This window comes from Ictidomys tridecemlineatus, chromosome 4, assembly GCF_052094955.1.
Source record: "Ictidomys tridecemlineatus isolate mIctTri1 chromosome 4, mIctTri1.hap1, whole genome shotgun sequence".
In the NCBI taxonomy this organism is placed as follows: domain Eukaryota; kingdom Metazoa; phylum Chordata; class Mammalia; order Rodentia; family Sciuridae; genus Ictidomys; species Ictidomys tridecemlineatus.
In genome coordinates this window covers 149637927-149659208 of record NC_135480.1, presented here as the reverse complement: position 1 = coordinate 149659208, position 21282 = coordinate 149637927, and the positions used below count along the sequence as shown (strand labels likewise).

The 21282-nt window shown below is 40.3% G+C and overlaps 1 protein-coding gene across 1 annotated transcript in view; it reads left to right on the top strand.

The window, feature by feature from the left end:
* Gldc (glycine decarboxylase) overlaps positions 1 to 18413 on the top strand; it is an 87482-nt gene extending 69069 nt beyond the window's left edge. The window contains exons 19-25 of the mRNA XM_005327970.5: positions 1226 to 1338; positions 2271 to 2412; positions 4993 to 5104; positions 12644 to 12739; positions 15839 to 16011; positions 17240 to 17320; positions 18198 to 18413. Coding sequence (XP_005328027.2) covers positions 1226 to 1338; positions 2271 to 2412; positions 4993 to 5104; positions 12644 to 12739; positions 15839 to 16011; positions 17240 to 17320; positions 18198 to 18341 — 861 coding nt within the window. The 3' untranslated portion in view covers positions 18342 to 18413. The remainder of the gene's footprint in view (positions 1 to 1225; positions 1339 to 2270; positions 2413 to 4992; positions 5105 to 12643; positions 12740 to 15838; positions 16012 to 17239; positions 17321 to 18197) is intronic.
* Positions 18414 to 21282: the final 2869 nt, after the last annotated feature.

Sequence of the window (21282 nt, the reverse complement as noted above, 5' to 3'; positions counted from 1 at the left end):
ACAGTTTAGCAAGCTCCTGTCTCAAGAAATTAAAAGGGCTAAAAATGGAGCACAGTGATAAAGTACCCTGGGTTCAATCCCTAGGACAGCAACAACAAACATAAAATGACTCTAAATTCAGAACTAAGGCTGACTTTCTTTGTTGCCAGCTTCCAACGGAGTACCCTCATTTCACTGGAATTATAAATGCTAAGGGTCACTGGGGAGGAGGTGAAAGACTGGAAGGAAGCAGGGATGAGCTGAATTTCCTGATTATCAGGAAGTACCTTCCCTCTGGGATTGCTTCCAGCCAAGGCCTCCCAATTCCTGGGCTGAAGAAATTTAGATCTGCATGGTGGCAACTGGTAGATGGTGATCTCCCCTGGCCTTTAGCAGGTTGCGACTTGTCAGCTATGAAACAGCAGCCCCAGGGGTCAATCCTGACTACCTGGAGGACTGAGGGTCTGTGTAATGTGAACCTCCTGGGAAATGCTGTTGGGAGCCACTAAAGAGAAGATTGTCACAATCTTTTCAACTTCTTGATGTTCCTCCCTTCTTCCCTCCTCATGCTTTACTTTCTCTGATGCCTTTCATAAGTACAGTCCAGGAATAATCTTCTGTTTCAATAGCATGAAGCAAATTATCTTTGCCCATAATCTAACTGAGCTGTAATGCCAGAGGGGCAGAAATGCCAGTTGGATGTCAAGGTCTGTATCTGGATCATCTCAGGAGAACGGCAGCTTCATTCCTGCTCCCTTAGTTCAGCTTCCTCTTTGGCCCTCTAGGCCCTTACATCAATGAGGCTGAAGGGGCATTTGGTAATGTGCATAGTACCCGTATCTGAACGTGCAGAAGAGGAAGAACTGCTGGGGGTTGTGGGGGGGGGGAGTTGCCTATTTTAATAACAAAGAGATCATGTCGTTTTTTTTGGATTAATGACACTTCTTACTACTTCTTTTGGAGCAGATAATTAGAAATATACTGTGTATTCAAATCTACATTTTAAAATTTCAATTGGGCTAAAGGGTCAGTTGCTGTTTCCATAGAAACTACAGCTTCTCTGTAGGATGGCAGTTTCAACAGCAGAAGTGAGCCAGCATGAAGGACATTTCTGTGAACACCATGGATGTGGCTTGCTCTGCCTGCCTTTCAGTGAGAGAGGCAGCACCAAAAGGTCATGGCCTTTGCTACAGAGGGCCCTGCCAAGCTCTTGATACTTACTTCTGGCTCTTTCTCTTTGTGGTAGGTGGGAATCTGTCGTCCTGGAGACTTTGGGTCTGATGTCTCACACCTAAATCTTCACAAGACCTTCTGTATTCCCCATGGAGGAGGTGGCCCTGGCATGGGGCCCATTGGAGTGTGAGTTCTGGGCCACTGGTTTCAGGTTGGCCCTGGAGACAGAATGGCCCCAAACTGTTTTTCCCATCGAGGTCTTCAAGTGCCTTAGTATGTGGGGGCTGGGCGAGGACCAGTGAAAGGAGTGCTTTGGGGGTATGTCCAAAGAAGAGTGTAATTAGATTTTCATACCCACAATGTTTGGCCTAGCTGAGCTCTCAATTGTGCATAGATAGTAGGTTTATTAACAGAGGAAGGGATGGGAAACTTCACTGGAATATTAGGGGTTAGAACTAAGTGTTGGCACCTGGAAGTGCTGGAAACAATTGGATGAAGTCACAATAAGACAGACAGACAGAATCCTCGTCATACTGTGGTGACAGTAGCCACTTCTGGATCTTCTTCCATATTCCAAAAATGTGGGCCAGAGGGGCCAGTTTTCAGGATTAATGGGATCTTGGCTCTCTTGCTTTTCTCTTTGATTAGTGTTATTATAGTAAGCAGATGATCCCCAGTGCCTCAGCTCCGTACATGTGTGTGTCAGGGGTGGTGGTTATGTAACTGGCTTCCAAGGTACAGGTCCTGGGGCATCTCTTCCTTAACGCTCTTCTATGCCCCGTAGATGTGTGTGTGTGTGTGTGTGTGTGTGTGTGTGTGTGTGTGTGTGTGGTGGGGCCAGAACTGGGATGTTTCACACCTTGAGCCCATGGCTCTGCATGCTACCCCTGCTGAATCCTCCACCACTGGGTGAGCTTCTGGGACTCTCATGGCTGGTAGAGGAGGAAGGAAGGAACTCTTCCTGGTTCCTTCCTGCCTTGCTACCAGCCTCTTGGCAGATATCAGGTCTCTTCCATAGTTAAGATCCTCCACTAAGAATAAGGCTTCTTGAAAGGGCCCAATACTTGCCTGTTTAGTTCAACTGGATCTTTTAACATCTTCTGAATGTCTACATACAGGAAGAAGCATCTTGTCCCCTTTCTGCCCAATCATCCCATCATTGCAGTAAAGCCGAATGAGGACACCTGGCCTGTGGGGACCGTCAGTGCAGCCCCATGGGGCTCCAGTTCCATCTTGCCCATTTCCTGGGCTTATATTAAGGTGAGACTTGAGGATATGTGTGGGTGGAGAGCTGGAGACTGCACACTTCCTTCTTGGGTTAAAAATGAAGAAATTCATGAGGCGAGATGTGGTTCAGTGACACTGCTGATGCCTAGGTGGGAGAAACCTCCTTGAAGAGATCTGCTAAAATTCATCTCTTCTTCATTATGCTATTTCCTTTGGGTTCTCATAGTGGGTTTAACATCAGAGAAAGTGATGAACCAGATATATTTTTCCAGACACAGTTAAGTTCCATGAGTCATGTGGATGTTCTGACCGCATCATTTGGTTTCCTGTAAGATTTAGACAGCCTCTTGCAAGTGCACATACTAATTATTACACTTTGTTGAGATCCTGAGATAAATTTTAGGGGCAAATCTCACTTTACTTTATATTTTTTGGTGACCTGGAGGATAACTTGAAAAGTAGTGGAGATTTGCCTATGTAGTGGTTTCCAAAAGCTCTCTGCCCTTTAGGACTTGTGGAGCTGCGTTTTTAGGGGTAATTAGACTTTGTCAGAGACCAGGCTTCCTTCCTTTGTCTTTCTCCAAAAAAATACTGGGGCTAGAGTTTAAAATATACAGCTTGTGTTCAAAATGGCCTGCCCACCTCCTGACTGTCAAGCCTGTGGATAGGAATGTTGTGTAAGCTGCTAATTAGAGCAGATTCCTCAAAGCAGTGGCCCTCATTAAAGGAAGGGTGGCTACTGGTGGAACAATACCCCAAACTCAGCTAAGCAGATCACGCGGGATGACTCTGTGGGGTGGCTGTTATTCATGAACAGTGTGGCATTTATGATTCTTAATGAAAAGTTTCTTGGAAGCTAGAACAATTCTGCAGAATCAAGAGACTAGAATGTGCTTTTAAAAATGATACTCAAGTTGTTTTGCAAAGAGTTGTAACAAAAACAGTCGGAATAAAGGTCTATTTTTTTGCAAACTGAATCAAGTTCCCATTTCCCTTTGATTCCTGGATTCTTTAAATCTGGGTTATTTGTAGGGACATAGATGATTTCCCACATATAGAAAATAAATGTCCTGAGGCTGGTTTGGCCTTATGCCTGGAAGACCAGACAAAGTCTCAGTTTAAACACTAAATAAATAAAGTGGTGTTTAAGCTAGTCCTCTGACCTGGGGCTTTCTCTTATTTCAGGCTGTTGTTATTTATCTCCTGTACTCTAGCAAGAGCCTCTTCTCTCCCTGCTGTTATCCTTCTTGGACAGTCCCACAGGACCACTAGACTGAAGGCCCGCAAGCCTCTCTTGCTTCCTACTGTCTTTACTGCTGGTTCTCACTAGCATATGCCGTATGCCTTGGCCCCATCCCAGGGAGAACAAAATTCAGAATATGTGGGCTTTACATGGAACTGTCAGCATTTTTGGAAAGATGCTTGGAGATGTATGTGCAAAGGCAGAGGCTGGCTGAACCAAGGCCACACTCTTCCTAGGGAAGCTTTGAGGCTTAGAAGGTGTAGTCACAATCCACCTTGTCCTACAGTGACTCCCAGATGACAAGCATGTGCCACCTTCCACACTTGGTTTTTGTCTTTTTTTCTCACTTGGGGTGCCTCCCCCTTTCTCTATGCCTCTCCAAATTTTGCCCATTTTTAAGTTTTCAGTCAAATTCTAATTTTTACTCTAGGCATTCTTTACTCAGGTCACATGCCTTGGGGACATGTGTCCTCTCCTTACTTTGGAGTTTGGTACCACTCTTGCTTTCTTTGATTTCTCGTTTACTTTATATTAGTTACATATATAATATATATTGAGGCTCCATAGTAGAGGAGATTCTTGCGGAAGAAAGGAGATGGTGAAAATTGAGAGTCTTGATTTTAAGCTCTTTGCTAGTGATGGCATTTCCTCCTATGATCACAGGGACTTAATAACCATCAGAATAGAGTAAGATTGAACCTGGTACTTGTTAAAAATCAATGGGCTTCTCTGTAGACAATAGGAAAACAGATTGTACAAAATTGATTCAATGAAGATTTTGGACCAAGATTTCATGGAATTCCTAGCAATTATCGAAATATCTTAAATTCACAGTAAACAAACAAAAAAACTACCCCAAAATACCTGTATCTAAGAACAGTTGTTTTTTTCTCTTTAAATAACATAGTAGTCAGCATGAACTTTGCTCTGTTATAGACTGTGTTACTATAATAAAAAATGTAGCTGGGTACAATGTCATATGTCTATAATCTCAGTGACTGAAGCAGGAGAATTGCAAGTTCAAGGCCAGCCTTAGCAACTTGGTGAGACCTATAGCAATTTATCAAGACCATGTCTCAAAATACAAATTAAAAGGACTGGCAATATAGCTCAGTAGTAAAGTGCCCCTGAGTTCAATCCCCAGCATGGCGTTGGAGGGTTGAGGAAGTAAAGGTAGTGATTAACAAATTATTTCAGGCTCTGAAAAGACAGATATCTTTCTTAGGATTTTCCATTCATCTTTAATCCAGAGAGTTATGGTAGGCTGACATCTTTTTTGGGTGAGGTTTATCTGGGGCTGTCTGATTAGTATCTTGACCATTGGGTTCACCTGTTCAATGATTGATGGCTTTTTTTTCTTTTTGTTGCAGATGATGGGAGGCAAAGGCCTTAAACAGGCCACAGAAATTGCTATATTAAATGCCAACTACATGGCGAAGCGATTAGAAAAACACTATAGAGTCCTTTTTAGGGGTGCAAGAGGTAAGTATCAACTTTAGACTATCATCACCTTGGTTTTTTCCTTGGCCTAACTAAGTTGACTTGTGATGTGAGCGGGAGATTTCTATTTCATATACTAGAGAAAAGTATAGAGTTGGGTGTTTTGTTTATTTTTTTGTTTGTTTGTTTTTGGGGATGAATCCAAGGATTCTTAACCACTGAGCCACACCCCTACCCTACTCCCCTTTTTATATTTTATTTAGAGGCAGGGTCTCCCTGAGTTGCTTAGAGCCTCTCTACGTTGCTGAGGCTGGCTTTGAACTCATGATCCTCCAGTCTCAGCCTCCTGAGCTACTGGGTTACAGGCATGCACCACTGTGCCCAGCAAGTATAGAGTTCTTGAAAATAACTTTGGTTTAGTTAATAGTATCACTCTAAGAAGGCTATCCAAGGCACTTATTCTACACAGCCCATTTCAACAAGGAACACACACCACTGAGAGATGCGTATACATAATACTATGAGCTGGTTATCACAAAATGCTATATGTCTGCTTCCAAAAAGTGGAGCCGCTCAGATTGGGTAAGGCAGGGTGGAATAGTAGAGAGACCCTTCTGGAAGGAGCTTGTTGAAATGAATCTGGAAGGAGAAGTAGCAGGTAAGATCCCCAGTAAACAGTTACAGGAGCAAGCCAGAGAAGCAAGAGTTGCCTGGGTGGGTGGAGTCTTGGTGGGGGGAAGGGGGAGTGCTACAGGATTCATTAGGAGATTATTACCATAGATCATTAAGACTGTGGCAAGGAAGAAAGCTGCTCTTTAGAAGTAGAATTGGTTGGCTGTATTTACTGATTAGTTGAGTATGAAGAGAAATATTAGGTAAACCTTATAGGCTTACAACAAAAGGTCTAGGTAAGTGGGGGACCAAAGTCACTCTAGAAGTGATGGGAGGTGATGGAACCAAGAGCCAGGTAGACATTTAGACATTGGCCATGACCACAGAGTCAAAGAGCAGAGTCTTGGAGAGGAACCCAAGGATGGAGTATGAAGAAATGACAGCAAAACATCTCCAACAGAGTGCAGTCTGTCTGCTTCATTTCTCCAGCACCCATACCCGGCCTGTCACATGCAGTCAACAGATAAATGTGTGTGACATTGCGTGAGAAGGAAAGGGAGACTATAGAGAACGAGGAGCTGATTTTATTTCATGAATTAATATTTTTCTACAGCTTTATTGAGGTATAAGCGACAAATCTGATTTTATGAGTTTTTAAAAGAACCTATGACTTCAATAATTAAGAAGACTTTGGTAACCTGTGAAAGTAGTTTGGGCAAATGGTGAGGCACATACCAGATGGAAATGGAAATGGACTGTTGATGTGGGATTGGGAAGGAGAAGGGAGACGCTTTCGTGCTTTAGAAGTTTGGTGGTGAAAGGGGATTGGGGTGTTTCAACATAAAACTTATATAGTCATGTATTATTTTTAAACAGAAAGCAATATGATTTTAAACTGCCAGGGGAAAGTCTATGAAGGGAGAGTGAAACTCCAATAGAATAACAGATGGGAGAACAGAGTCACCTTGAGTGGGAAAGGCTGAAACGAAGAACCAAGTGGACCTTTGGAACCCTGGCTGTGGCCCTGGAATGAGAGCTGAGCAGACATAGAGACCAGCAGAGAGAAGCTAGGCACCAGCAGGCCATATCTGGGCAATAGCAACCAGCCCCCTCCTGGGCTCTTGATTTCTCCAGCCAGGCAGAGTGTATAACTGCACCTGTGATCTTTAATTTAAAGGCAGGTCTCACCTTATAAATATGTATCCAAAGGGTTTGGGAGTTTGAAAATAGGAAAAAACTAAATATATATAGAAGCTCTGGTTAGGAATATCCCCCTCTCCCTGGCCCCAGGAGGGGGGAAAAAAAAAAGTGGTAGGCAATAAGTTTCTCAACTACATGAGAAGATGCTTTTGAGGTAAGTGCTAAAGAAGCTGCTAGAGCTACTAATTAACTGAAATGTAGCTCCTGTGTGATATGTATCTTGCTTGTTGAGCTTTAAGGATTAGCATAAATATTCTGTCTGATTATATAAATAATGTGTATTGTTCAACATGGACATTTTGGAAAATAAAGCATGAAAGGAAATTAAATGGTCCATGCCTCTGTCAGTCAGGCATAGCCAGTTATTGATATTTTTCTATTTTCCTTTATCTTTATTTTACACAATTGGTCATTTATTTTTTTATTATGTATTTAAAGTATTTTTAAGTTGTTGGTAGATCTTTATTTATTATTTATTTATATGTGGTGCTGAGAATTAAACCCAGTGCCTCACACTTGCCAGGCAAGTGTGCTATTACTGAGCCCCAGCCCCAGTCCTGGTTGTGTTTAAAACACAGTTTTTAATCCTATTTTTAAACTTCATCTTATATCAAGAGCATTTTTCCCATGGCATTAAATATTCTTTGACATTGGCTATGTTGTTTCAATTAAAAAATTCAGTTTTTATACTATTTTTTAAAATTTTCTCTTACGAGCATTTTCCATGGCATGAAATACTGATTGTTGAAAATGTTAATTTGATTGTATGATGTACCATTATTTGAGTCCCTTTGATAGCTCTGCTGGTGGAGTGGAGGACTATAGAATTTTTACCACATGCACATCAGGTAGTGCACTAATCTCTAGGATTTATGAAGAACTAAAAAATCTTAACACCAAAAAAAACAAATAACCCAGTCAATAAATGGGCTAATGAACAGACACTTCTCAGAAGATGATATACAATCAATCAACAAATATATGAAAAAATGTTCAACATCTGTAGCAATTAGAGAAATGCAAATCAAAACTAAGATTTCATCTCCAGTCATAATGGCAGCTATTAACAATACAAAGAACAATAAGTGTTGTCGAGGATGTGGAAAAAAAGGAACACTCATACATTGCTTATGGGACTGCAAATTGGTACAGACAATATGGAAGCTATATGGAAAATCCTTGGAAAACTGGGAATGGAACCACCATTTGACCCAGCTAACCCACTCCTTGGCTTATACTCAAAGGGCTTAAAAACAGCATGCTACAGAAGCTGAGGCTGTAGCTCAGTGGTAAAGTGCTTGCCTTGCATGTGTGAGGCACTGGGTTCATTTCCCAGCACCACATAAAAATAAATTAAGATACTGTGTGTTCATCTACAGTGAAATAAATATTAAAAAAACAAACAAACAGCATACTACAGGGACATAGCCACATCAATGTTTATAGCAGCACAATTCACAATAGTGAATTGCTAAACTGTGGAACCAACCTAGATGCCCTTCAGTAGATTAATGGATAAAGAAAATGTCGTATATATACACAATGGAATATTACTCAGCAAAAAAAGAGAACAAAATATGGCATTTGCAGGTAAATGATGAAGCTAGAGAATATAATGCTAAGTGATATTAGCCAATCCCAAAAAAAACAAATGCCGAATGATTTTTCTGATTTAAGGATGCTGATCCATAATATGCTGTGGGGTGGGTGGGAGGATTAAGTGAACTCTAGAGAGGGCAAAGGGGAAAAGGGGAGGGATGGGAGAGGATGGAGGGGAAGGGAGAGGGGCACAGGGGTAGGAAAGATGGTGAAATGCGATGGTCAACATTACCCTAAGTACATGTAAGAAGACATGACTCTACTTTGTATGCAACCAGAGATAGGAAAAATTGCTCTATATGTGTAATATGAATTGTAATGCCTTCTGTTGTCACATATAACAAATCAAAATTAAAAACAAAAAAGAATGAATGCGATTTAAACTGTGTGGGGTGGTTGGCACCCGGCGGGAGAGGGACCATTACAGCCATGTGCTTAGCATTTAAATGACAGCTTTACCATAGGGACTGACCACACCCCTTCACCACCCTCACCAACTCACTCACTGTCCTGGGGGATTTGTGATATAAAAAGATAGATGAAATTTCCATTTGTTTTGACATTTTACTCCAGAATTAAATAACAAATAATATTTCTCATTCCAAACAGAAATAGATTGGTATAGACTTTATTATCCAATCCCAAAGTTCGTGAAACCAAAGATTGTCTCATATTTGGTCTGGTAAACACATTCAATACACAGTTTGAGGCTTAGTATTTTAGGTCCTAAAAACAATCACCACTGTCCATCCTCTGGGCGCCAAATAGGAACGTTCCCAATAAACACATTGTATTCTAAAATGTCTAATGGCAGTATTAGAAGCCTGCCATTTGTCTTAATCATGTTTACCAGCTCAACCGAAGACTTTGGAATTGTGTCTGACTATGAGGCAATCATTTTAATCAACTCCAGGCTTGCCTTTATATGAGCCATTTCTTTGCGAGATCTGAATACCAGCTAAACTGCTTGTGATTTTTTTGAAACAAGGAAGTAACAGGCAAGCATGGGTGGGGGTGGGACTGGAGGAGCAGTAGTATGTATTCTGCTAGGATGAGAAAAGAAAGGAATCACCTCACGGAAGATGATACATTTTTAAAGGAAGCATTTTAGAAACTTTGCAGGTTTTTGATCTTATGGGAAGTCCTCAGCTCCCTGTGTGAGCTGAATGGAGTTACCATCAGCAGGAGATAACTTTATTAGTATACCAGTGATTTATTATTTTAGTTTCTTATATGCCTATCTGCTTTTTACCCTTGACAAACCTAACTTTATTTGCAAATTCCTGTCCAGGTGGCCCCTGCTTTGTAAATCGGCTGGGGCCTTAGGGCCTAGGCCCTTATATCCCCAGTCCAAAGTGAACTTGCTGAGACCAGGGGTCTAGTGTACCTGATTGCATTTTCAGGGAAATAGCCAAATTTAGATTCTATTCATGATTCCTGAATTACCACTGAAGAGCTTGAAGGAGTTTTGATTGCCCACCCAAGCTTTATAAAATAATTGCCTAATCAGCTCCAATATTCCTAGGTGACCTCTTATTTTAGGGAAGGGGGTTACTGGGAATTGAACCCTGGGGTGCTTTACAACTGAGCTACATGCCCAAAGTGCCCCCCCCCCACACACACTTATTTTTAAAATTTCAAGATGGTCTAAACTGCTCAGGCCTTGCTGAGTTGCTGATATTGGCCTCAAACTTGTGATTCTCTTGCCTGAGCTTCATAAGACCCTAAGATTACAAATGTGTGTCACGATGATTGACTCCTAGGCAGTTTCTCTGAGGTCATGGGATAAGCAAAGTTCAGTTGCTGCCCTTAAGAAAGGTTTTTGGGGGCTGAGGTTGTGGCTCAGTGGTAGAGTGGTCGCTCGCCTAGCATGTGTGAGGCCCTGGGTTCAATCCTCAGCACCACATAAAAATAAATAAATAAAATAAAGGCATTGTGTCCAACTACAACTAAAACATAAATATATAAAAAAAAAAAGAGAGAAAGAAAGAAAGGCTTTATGGAAGCCCTATTTTCCCACAGTATATTCCTTTGTTTTCAGCCTCCCAAGATCATCCGCAGGAGGGGAGGTGGTACCAACAGAATTAAGTCACTTTTCTTTTGCTTTTCCATCATCCACTTTTCTTATCTCTTTCATTTTCCTTTATCTTAAGCTATAGTTAATTAGGCATAGCTAAAAATACCTACTTGGTGAAAATGAAAGCTTGCACTAATAATTTTATACAGTTTCTACTTTGGATTGTCCTGACTCAACAAAATGCCATAGGAAGTTTATCTTTCTCCTAAAAGTTGCAAAGATGAATATCTTGGTATCTGGTCTCTGATGGCTGCCAAGTTTAAATTTCATCCTTTTCGGGGCTCAAGTAGAGATAGACATGCTGATGTTCCACAAGTTTCCATTTGAATGTAATAGAATACGGATTTAGACAATAACATCTGAACCTCATTTTAAAAATGGAGCTCTTCCCAAACCACTTGGCTGTGGTGGGCCCTCAGCAGATGAAGTCTTGGTATTAGCCATTGCTGGGTTGGGCTTTCAGCTTTTACAGAACCCTTGCTTGGAAGACTCTCCTCTCCTGCCAACAAGCAATTCCTCTCCCTCTGATGTGCATCACTGCCTTCCTGCTGTCTGCATGTCCTTCACAGCAGTGAGCTTCCATTAGCCTTCTTTTTTCTGTCATTGCCATAGTTTAATGACTTAGTGGTGCCAGAGGTTCAAAGAAAGGGCAAAGGCTGACACTGGACTCCAAAGGTAGGATAGTATAGCAGGGCACTGAAATTAATAGTTGATAAGCTCTTAAGTATTCTCATGGTGTTCTCCTTGAGCATTCTCCTGGCTATTGCTTTTTGGTACCCCTCCTCCCCTCAAGTTTACCTACTCATGAACAGAACTTTCTGTTTTTGAATCACATTCTTGACCAATTCACTGTTGTTAGAAAGTGTATTTTAAAAACAAACAGTTTTAGTGTATTCAGTGTCTTGGGTTCTCATACTTTCCCCACCCAAACAAAACCAATTCTTTTGTGTTTCTTCAGAGCAGTTCACAGACCATCTGCAGGGGTTGTTAGTGACTGGAGCTATTCTTGACAGGCTTGGGAAGTTTTGTCTGTTCTGCTCATAAGTGGACTCACTATTTCTTTATTTCCTGAGAGTCAGGAAAGCAAGTTGGATACATTATTGTCTCATAATATTAGAGATTAGAAATTTCTCTTAAGAGAACTCATCAGTTGGTGGACTGTAGAATTTGGGAAGCCCCCAGAAATTTCTGTTTTCAAGTATTCACTTTTTTTTTTTTTGTACTGGGTATTGAACTCGGGGGAATTTAACCATTGAGCCACATCCCCAGCCCTATTTTGTATTTTATTTAGAGACAGGATTTCACTGAGTTGCTTAGCCCCTAGTTTTTGCTGAGGCTGGTTTTGAACTTGTGATCCTCTTGCCTCAGACTCAGCTGCTGGGATTATAGGCACGTACCACTGGCCTGGCGCCACAGACTCACTGTTTTTTTTTTTTTTTTTTATTGACAATGGAAGGGTGGTCAGAAGCTCATCTGCGTTCAAATTAGAACAAAGTGAACTGCCCCATGTGGACTATACCTCACTGCTTCCTTGCCACTTCAGTATACTGTTTGATAGGACCTATCTCTAATTCTCAGTCTGCATGCTAACACCAAAGCTCTTTTGAAGAATTATATAAAATCCTGTATGTGTCCTATGGACATATATTTAATATATATTTACACACATCCAGAAGAAACTGTTAGTCCATGTTGAGGGTAAAGTTGCTAAAAAAAAGTCTGTGTGGATCTTTGGCTCTAGAAATATTTTGTTTAAAAGGATCAGGATTACAATGTTATATTTAACTATTGCAAGTAGATTTTAGGTCCTCAGAGTAGAAATAATCTCATCTCCTTATACCTCCTGCTGAATGTTCCAGTAATGCCTCCCACTTCCCATCAGCTGTGATCAGGCTCATGGGTGGGTAGTAAAATAAAATCAGACACACATGTAATTAAAGTCAATGAATTCTTCATTGCCAGCTATAAACTTACCAAGTGCTCATAGCTTCTTGGTCCTCATTAATATGCAGAAAGAGCTAAATTATTTTTTGGGCAAAACAAGCTGATGCTAATCTTGAAGTGAAACAATTTTTTTTTTTTCCCCTGAACAGGTTTTGTGGCTCATGAGTTTATTTTGGACACAAGACCATTCAAAAAGTCAGCAAATATTGATGCTGTGGATGTGGCCAAGAGGCTTCAAGATTATGGTAAGTGGACTTAGGCTAAGTAGCTTCTGACATTCATGCAGATGTCCCTTCTGGCTATAGACCAGTTCCTCAAAGCACAAATGGAATGTTCAGGCACCACAGTATCCTTATTCATGGGATAAATGGGGAGTTTAGGGTTATTGGCAACCTTTAATAATGAAAAAATTTTCTTCTATTGCTACACTCCTGCCCTTTGAAAGACATTAAAACATGCCTCTTGGATGCATCAGAGCCAAGAAAGGGAGTCATGATAGTTAGATTTTCAAATCTCAAAGAAAAGGATTATTGTTTCTCATAAATTCCTACTTCTCTCCCATTCCTATTAAATACGGGGTCCATGAAAAGGTAAGCTGGTGGAACAGGGAAGGAAGCAGAGCAGGTGACCTGTAGAAGTGTTAAGAGACACATAGCTCTGGAGTTACACAACCACTGTAGCCAAGGCATAGCCGTTGCAGCTGCTTCTGGAAATGAAGAAATAGGTGATATGCTTTTCACAAAAACTCAGCTTTCTCCAAAGTATTTTGAGAAGCATGGATCCCTTATTCGCCACATCCTCATTATAATTACATTTGCTTAGTGACACTATGATAATATCAAGGATCCTTCAGCTCACAGAAAGGCTAAGGTGGGGATAACTTTGCCTTTGGAGGGATGTGGAGAGCTGTCTGAATTTTAATGTCTTGTTTTAAGAAGGAATGTGAAAATTTTAGTAGTTTTGCTATTACATCATAATGGGAGTCCTGCATGTATGATTAACTCTTCTCGAATGATATTATGTAGAATTACACTGATAATAAATGGAAAAACCAAAGAAAGCTGTTATTAATAAAATTAGCAACTGTATCTCCCATTACCTGATAGTAGAACTCTGTTCCTCTGATTCACTCACCCAGCCAGGGATTGAGTAATAGCCAGTTGAGATGAAGATTTTCAATTCTTGCATGCATTGTTTACATCCCACACCTAATTACACCACATCAACAGAGAAAAGTCTAAGAGAGAGGTAGCAACTGATGTCACAACTCACTGTGTCCAAGTCATATTTTCTCTCCCAACTTGGATACTATTTTGATGTTTGATAGAATTTCCATACTTGTCCAAAGCTCAGGTTCCTCAGCACTCAGCACATGTGTTAATAAATGAGAGTTGGGGGAAAAAATGAGTTGGAGCTAGGTGCAGTGGCATATGCCTGTAATCCCAGTGGTCAGGAGGCTGAGGCAGGAGGATCAAGAGTATGAAGCTAGCCTTAGCAAAGTGAGGTGTTAAGCAACTCAGTGAGATCCTGTCTCTAAATAAAATACAAAATAGGGCTGGGGATGTGGCTCAGTGGTCAAGTGCCCCTGAGTTCAATCCTTGGTATTGCCCTTCCCTACCCCGCCCAAAAAAAAATTGAGTTGGAAAATGAAATTAATAACACAGGTTCTGATCTTAGCCATAAACACTGAATCTGGATTTAATCTATATATTTTACAAGTGCCCATTGTCTCTTTTCAGACAAGTTTGGGCTATACTGTCTTAGGCCAAACTAATTATCAGACTCATTTTCAGAATCTAAGATTCAGCTCCTACCCTGGACTTCCTGAACCAAGGTCTAGATCCAGAAATGTCCTCCGAAAACATCTCTGACAGTTCCAGATATGGAGACCACTAAAAATATTGGACTGAATTTGCTCACACAGTAAATTGAGGGTAGACTTCAATGAATCAGATTATTATTAAAAAATAAATAGTCCTTTACTAGCTGGGTGACACAAGTGTATGCATTTGTTAAAACTCATTAAAGGTACAGTTAAGATTGTTCATTTTATTGAAGATCTTCTCAAAAATGTATGACTAAATATTGAATTCTAGTTAATGATATGCATATTGAAATATTAGAGAGCTAAGTATACTGATGATTGCAATGCATCAAAAATAAGCTGAATGAATGTGATAAAGCAAACATTATAGAATCTAGGTGATAGGTATTTGGGTACTCACCTACAGTGCTTTCAAATTATCTGTATGTTTGAAAATTTTTATAATAAAATGTTGGGGACATAAATCTTTAAGGTATGCAGACATTACTATAACACTCCACATCATTAACGAATGCCAGAATTGGGGATCCACTGAACTCTGGGGCAAGATTAGTTGACAGGTGTTAATCAGCCTTGGAGTTACTCTTTGTCTTTTAAAAGTCTCACAGAAGGGCTGAGAATGTAGCTCAGTGGAGGAGTGCACAAGAGCATGCACATGGCCCTGGGTTCCATTCCCCAGCACCACCCTCAAAATATTTTTTTTCCAGAGAAAAATGTAAAAATGTTGTTTGCTTTTGTTCAGGAAATCTTTTGTTAATATTTCTTATTGATTCACCTTATGTATAAAAACCTTTTGGAAACAGAAACACCTCATGCTGCATTCATGCTTTCCCTGTACTGACCAAGTCTCAGTTTCCTCACTTATAAAAATGGGACAATATGTAACTTAAATTTGTATAGGTTATATTTTTATTTCTCTTAATTGTAAGTAAGGTATGATCATTGCAGAAAGGTGTTTTTTTTTGGTGGGGGGGGGAAGGGGAATGTGCGCGTGTGTATGTGCATGCTGAGGATAATCCATGGCCTTGTGAATGCTCAGCACATGCTCTACTACAGAGCTATATCCACAGTCTCAAAGAGCCTAAAACACAAAATGAAACCTGGTGATAACTTCTGTTAACATTAGTATTTGTCTTTTTTGTTGTCATTTTACCAAAGTGGGATAATAAGTAACTTCTTTTTTTCACACCTAATTTTGAAGTTTTACCCAATTTAACAAATATGAATTTATATATTTTTGATTGCTTTACAGTTATTGTATGGGTGCCCTGTAAAATTTATTTAGCCAATTCCTATTTCTGGAAATTAGCTTATATCCTAAGTTTTTCTTTGAATAACTGTGCAAAGATGAATTTCCATGTATATATGTGTGTGTGTACCCATGTATATGTGCAGTATGTATGTGTATACATGTATAGATGCATGTATGTATGCACACATTTATTTGATGATTTCCTGTGGGTAAATTATAAGGGGAGGCCAAAGTAAGTGAGGCAAGTTCTTCTATCTCCCTTTTCAGGATTTCATGCCCCCACCATGTCCTGGCCTGTGGCAGGAACCCTCATGGTTGAGCCCACTGAGTCAGAAGACAAGGCAGAGCTGGACAGATTCTGTGATGCCATGATCAACATTCGGCAGGAAATTGCTGACATTGAAGAGGGCCGCATTGACCCTAGGGTCAATCCATTAAAGGTACATTAGCGCTGATACTTTATTCAGATGTCCCATAGAGTAGGAAATGGTGTCTGGACAGTCTGCTGGCAACTACTGAATTCTCATCTGAAGTTAGTCTTGCCTAGAATAAGATAATTCTTCTGAGAAGGTGTACTCCATTTCTTTTTTTTTTTTTTATTGGTTGTTCAAAACATTACATGTACTCCATTTCTTGAGCAAACTGATTCCTCAGATATAATGTTGGGGTGGGAGCTACATACCTACATGTACCCAACTGATTGCCAAAGGAGGCAGTGGATACTGAAGGACTTGAAGCATTCTTATCCTTCAAAGTCTCTCATGCATTGTAGTGAGATGATGGCATAAATCAGAAGTAAGTGCATAAATTCTAACTGTATAAACACAATTCTTGTATTGGAACAGTGGCCTCTGAGAACATTTGATCTGCCCTGGATGTTTGACAGTATATATGAGCCATATTGGAGAAAAGTTTGTTAGGCATTACCCTACCTCTTCTATAGCATGTTAATTTTATATCTGGTTAGGGTCTTAAGTTTTGGTTAGGTCCAGACATTGGGCTGGAGAACCATGAATGGAACATACCATGAAGGCTATGGTTGTGTCTCCGTGGCTCTAAGGTAGAAAACAAGGAACTAAGGCAAGTTGGCATGTAGGGGCCACTGCCTAAGAGAAGGCAGGCCCTTGCTAAATGTGAGGAATAAATTTTTACTGTCATTTCTTTTTTCTCCCCAGATATTGATTTTTCCAGGATTTAGGCTATTTTTAAAAATGGCAATAGATATCTCAAAGAACATGATACTGAGTTACAGAAACAGATAGAGAATGGTTCTCAAAGATTGATAAGTTTAAAAATGAGCCAAATTGTGCTATATGCTGTGTAGTCCATGTTAAAAACATGAGACTGATAAGCACTACATTCAGGACAGTGATTATCGCTGATGAGGAGAGCAAGAAATGAGTTGCAGAGGGGAGTTACAGCTTTAACTATGTAATGTCTTAGTTTAAGAGGTGAAGCAAGTATGAAAAAATGTTCATGTCACCTTGCTGGGTGGTAGATATGCTTATTATTACCTACCCTTCTAATACTTGAAATATCTCATCAAAAAATTTCCTATCCCCCAAATTGAAAGACAACTCCTCTCTCTGGGCTTCCAGAAGAAGCTCGATGACTGTGGTGTAGAGCAGAAGGCAGTGCACTGCTGACTGTCATCCTTGTCTCTCTCAGATGTCTCCACACTCCTTGACCTGTGTCACATCCTCCCACTGGGATCGTCCATATTCCAGAGAGGTGGCGGCATTCCCACTTGTAAGTTCTCCTCTGAAGCTGAATGTGGCAATTGCGTTGGTGTTTACTTTCCTAAGCCACATCTCCTGAAGGATCCCTTTCCTACAGCCTCATTAGGAAACCCTATATGGCACACCTTGTGATAGGTGGGTCGTGAAGAACACAAGGCAAAGGCCCTGGCTTTCAGTGCCTGGTCAGAAGCAGGACATTCACCACAGGTTTGGAACCCACACAGTAACAGAGGTACAGGAAGAAAGCTGAATATTAGGGGATCTCTGTGATTAATATGTTTTCTACTGCCATTCAACAAAAAATGGACCCAAGTGCACTCTGTCTTCTTACAGATTTTATGAAGAAGGTACTCTGTAGTCTTTTGGGAGTGACATAGAGACAAGGCTCAAATGTTGGAATTTTTTTTTTTTTTTTTTTTTTTTATGCATTACTGGGGATTGAATCCAAGGGGCATCCTACCACTGAGCTACAGCCCCAGTCCCAGACAGGTTTTTGCTATGTTCTGAGGCTGGCTTGCTAATCTCTTGCCTCAGCCTCAAGTTGTGGGATTACAGGATATACCACTACTAAGGCAAAAGTTGAAGTTTTTGGAGGAGTACTGGGGATTGAACCTAGAGAGCAACATACCAGCCCTTTTTACGTTGTATTTTGAGGTGGGGCCTCCCTAAGTTGCATAGGGCCTTGCTAAGTTGTTGAGGCTGACCTTGAATTTGTGATCCTCCTGCCTTAGCCTCCTGAGTTCCTGGGATTGTAGGTGTGCACCACTGCACTGGATGTTTGTTGTTGTTTTTGACAGAATAGCTTTTAGTACTTGTTGGGCTAATGGTATTTTGGGCTGTGGGAATATCTTTGCACCTCTAGTATTTTCATCTTTTGTCCTTTCCAGCCCTTTGTGAAACCAGAGAACAAATTCTGGCCAACCATTGCCCGGATTGATGACATATATGGAGATCAGCATCTGTTCTGTACCTGCCCACCCATGGAAGTTTATGAGTCCCCATTTTCTGAACAGAAGAGAGCTTCTTCTTAATATTCTCTCCCTGCTACCAAGTTGATGTCTCTCCCTGGAGCATTTGATAAGCAATAAATATTTCATCTCCCACCCAGGCTCAAGTAAGGGTTTTATGTACTTTATATTTTTGTAATCTCTCTTAATGTAAATACAGTTAGCATAGTGAGTGGCAGCTGACTGTTGGAAGTCTGGTTTTTTTGCTTCAATATTCTGTATCCAGTTGATTGGAAGCCATTTATTTTTTTGCATAGAAAAATTTGAGTGTGCTAGGAACTTTTTCAATGTGGCAAGTTTGCAAAGTTAGAGGCTTTACTGGAAATTCAATAGTCACATTTTTGTTCCAAATAAGTCCTCATGGACTATGCCATCTGTGGGAAATCCCAGGGCAAATGTTTACATTTTATATCCACTGAAGAACTTTTTTTCCTGACTAATTTGCCTAATCTGTAATAGCATTTAAGTGTGTTCATTTTCTGTGTGGGTTTTTTTTATCTGCATTTATTAGTATTCTAATAAACAATTCAATTTGAAGAATGCCCTCCATTTTATAATTTTACCCCATCACACTGCAGATTCAGGGGGAACTGAAGTGTAACAAGAGTACTCAACCCAATAGCCATAGTTACATTATCTGTTTTGCCTTTGGCTAAAGAAACCTTGCTTGTCCTGATCACCATTGAAGGTTACTTTGGCCCTTTAGAATTGTGTTGGGATGCATGTAACTAAAACTCAAGTACAGAATTTCAATTTAAATTTTTAAGTCCAGAGCTAACCAGCTAAGGGCTGATGCTCTGTCAGTCTTGCTGTTCTGCCTGCCTTTACATTTCAAAATGATTACTGCACATCCAGGTATCACATAGCCCTTTAAGATAGGAATGAGGGGAAAGAGCAAAAGGCACATTCTATCGAAGTTTTGTCTCTTTTTAAGTGCTTTTCAAGAAGTTCCATCTAGGAACTCCTTACTTTTAACCGGCCAGCATTGTTTCAGATCACCACTCCTAACTACAAGGGACTAAGGGGAGGTCTTTTACCTGGGCACCCTACTACCCCAGACAAAATCAGCAGTTTGTGAAAGGAAAGGGGAATAGATTTTGGGTAGGCAACTAGCATGCCTGCCATGACTTTCTCCCCCAAAAAGCAAATATTTGAGGTGCTCTTGATAATTATCAAGTACTTGCTCTAACACTGATTTCTTGGTTCCTCCTCTGGTTACTCCAACAATTACTCAGTATCACTAATGATCTGGACAAAAGGTCTGAGTGCCCTATTGAATTCTCTCCAAGTAGGCCACACTTAAAAAGTTTGTAAAACAATGTTAGCCTAACAAAGTAGTCAAGAAACAATAGGTTCCATGGTTTCTTTTTTATATGGTAATTAATATTTAATTACATCTCAGTTACAATTCTAGGTGAAGTGTTTGAAATATCTCATTCGAAAACTTTTCCACTTTTACCTAAGGGAGGTATGGAGAGATGTTCTTGGACATAAGCTGGTGTGGCCTAGGCTGACCAGCTCTAGCGCTTGTCAGCCCAAACAGGATATGACACTGTTATGGTGACTGCAAACTTGGAACCTTTGCCCTTCCTGAGCTGGAAACTGTTTTCTCAATACAGGTTAGCCATCAGGGCATGCAGCAGCCCCTTCTCAGGAAGTACCAGTAAATGAAAATAAATAATTGAAGCAAAGAGTGGTTCTTTTCTATTTTGTCAAAGTATTTGTAGTTGAGGGTCAAAGTTGTTTCCACAACTGGCCATCCAACTGGTCATGCCTCTAGAATGTATCAGAGGCAAATGCTGGTAGTTAAGAGTGTCAAAGTGAACCATATGTCCTTCATTATTAAATCACTCACATATTTACTTAATGGTTGTGCCACTCTTTCCCACCTCTGGGTCCTGGCTCATATGACATCTTCTACTTGGAGCACTCTCCTCAGCCACTTTTGCATGATTCCTGTTCACTTTGCATGTTTCAGCATGGAGGATCTGTTTGTTCATTACTGTAAATGTAGGAGGTATGATTAATGTTGAGCGTATTTGTGGGTGTCAATGATTGATTTTCTTACTGTGGCATCTTTTTTTCCCTTTCTTTTTCTTCAGACTTTTTTTTTAATCTGCAGCACTGAGAATTTAACCCAGAGCTTCACATGTGCGATGCAAGCACTCTGCCACTGAGCCACAATCCCAACCCTTTTCTTCTGTTCATAATGTGTAATTCCCATCTGTTGGGGCACTGAGTACATCATCTTCCTCTCTCTTACTCCTTTAGTACTTCTGGTTCTAAATTTCCCGGCCATTATCATAGTTTGCCAAACGAGTTTCTCAACCTTCAGACATGTTGTACCTTTCACCTGAAGCTTTTCTCCACTTCCACTCCTTACCTCTCAAACGTATAATCTCCTGGGGAAAGATATATTTATTCTTTCTTTTTTTTTTTTAAACCTTTATTTTATTTATTTGTATGTGGTGCTAAGGATCGAACCCAGGGCCTCGCATGTGCTAGGCGAGCACTCTACTACTGAGCCTGACCCCAAGCCCCCTAATTTCCTAATTTTTAGAAGTTTTAATTCTGTCAGGTCACCCATACCAACATTTGTTTAAAAAAATGTAGTCAGTTTGGGATGGGTAGTCTCTGGTACCTAGAATTGACAAAGGTTTTTTTTACAAAAAAAACAGTGCTATTCAATTATGGTTTAATAGACTTGTTAGGCTAACCAGGTAACCAACCCCTTTTCTCTATATCATTGTTCTAATGGGGAATATTTATACAAATTCATACAAACAAGATCATTTCATTTCCCACCTGCATCAAGTCAAAGACCAAGAAATACTTTCATTTCTCTTACAAACTAACTTCTAAAATGCAAGTTGGAGGACTGGGATTGTGGCTCAGTGGTAGAGCACTTGCCTAGCACACATGTGGCACTGGGTTCAATCCCCAGCACTACATAAAAAAAAAAACT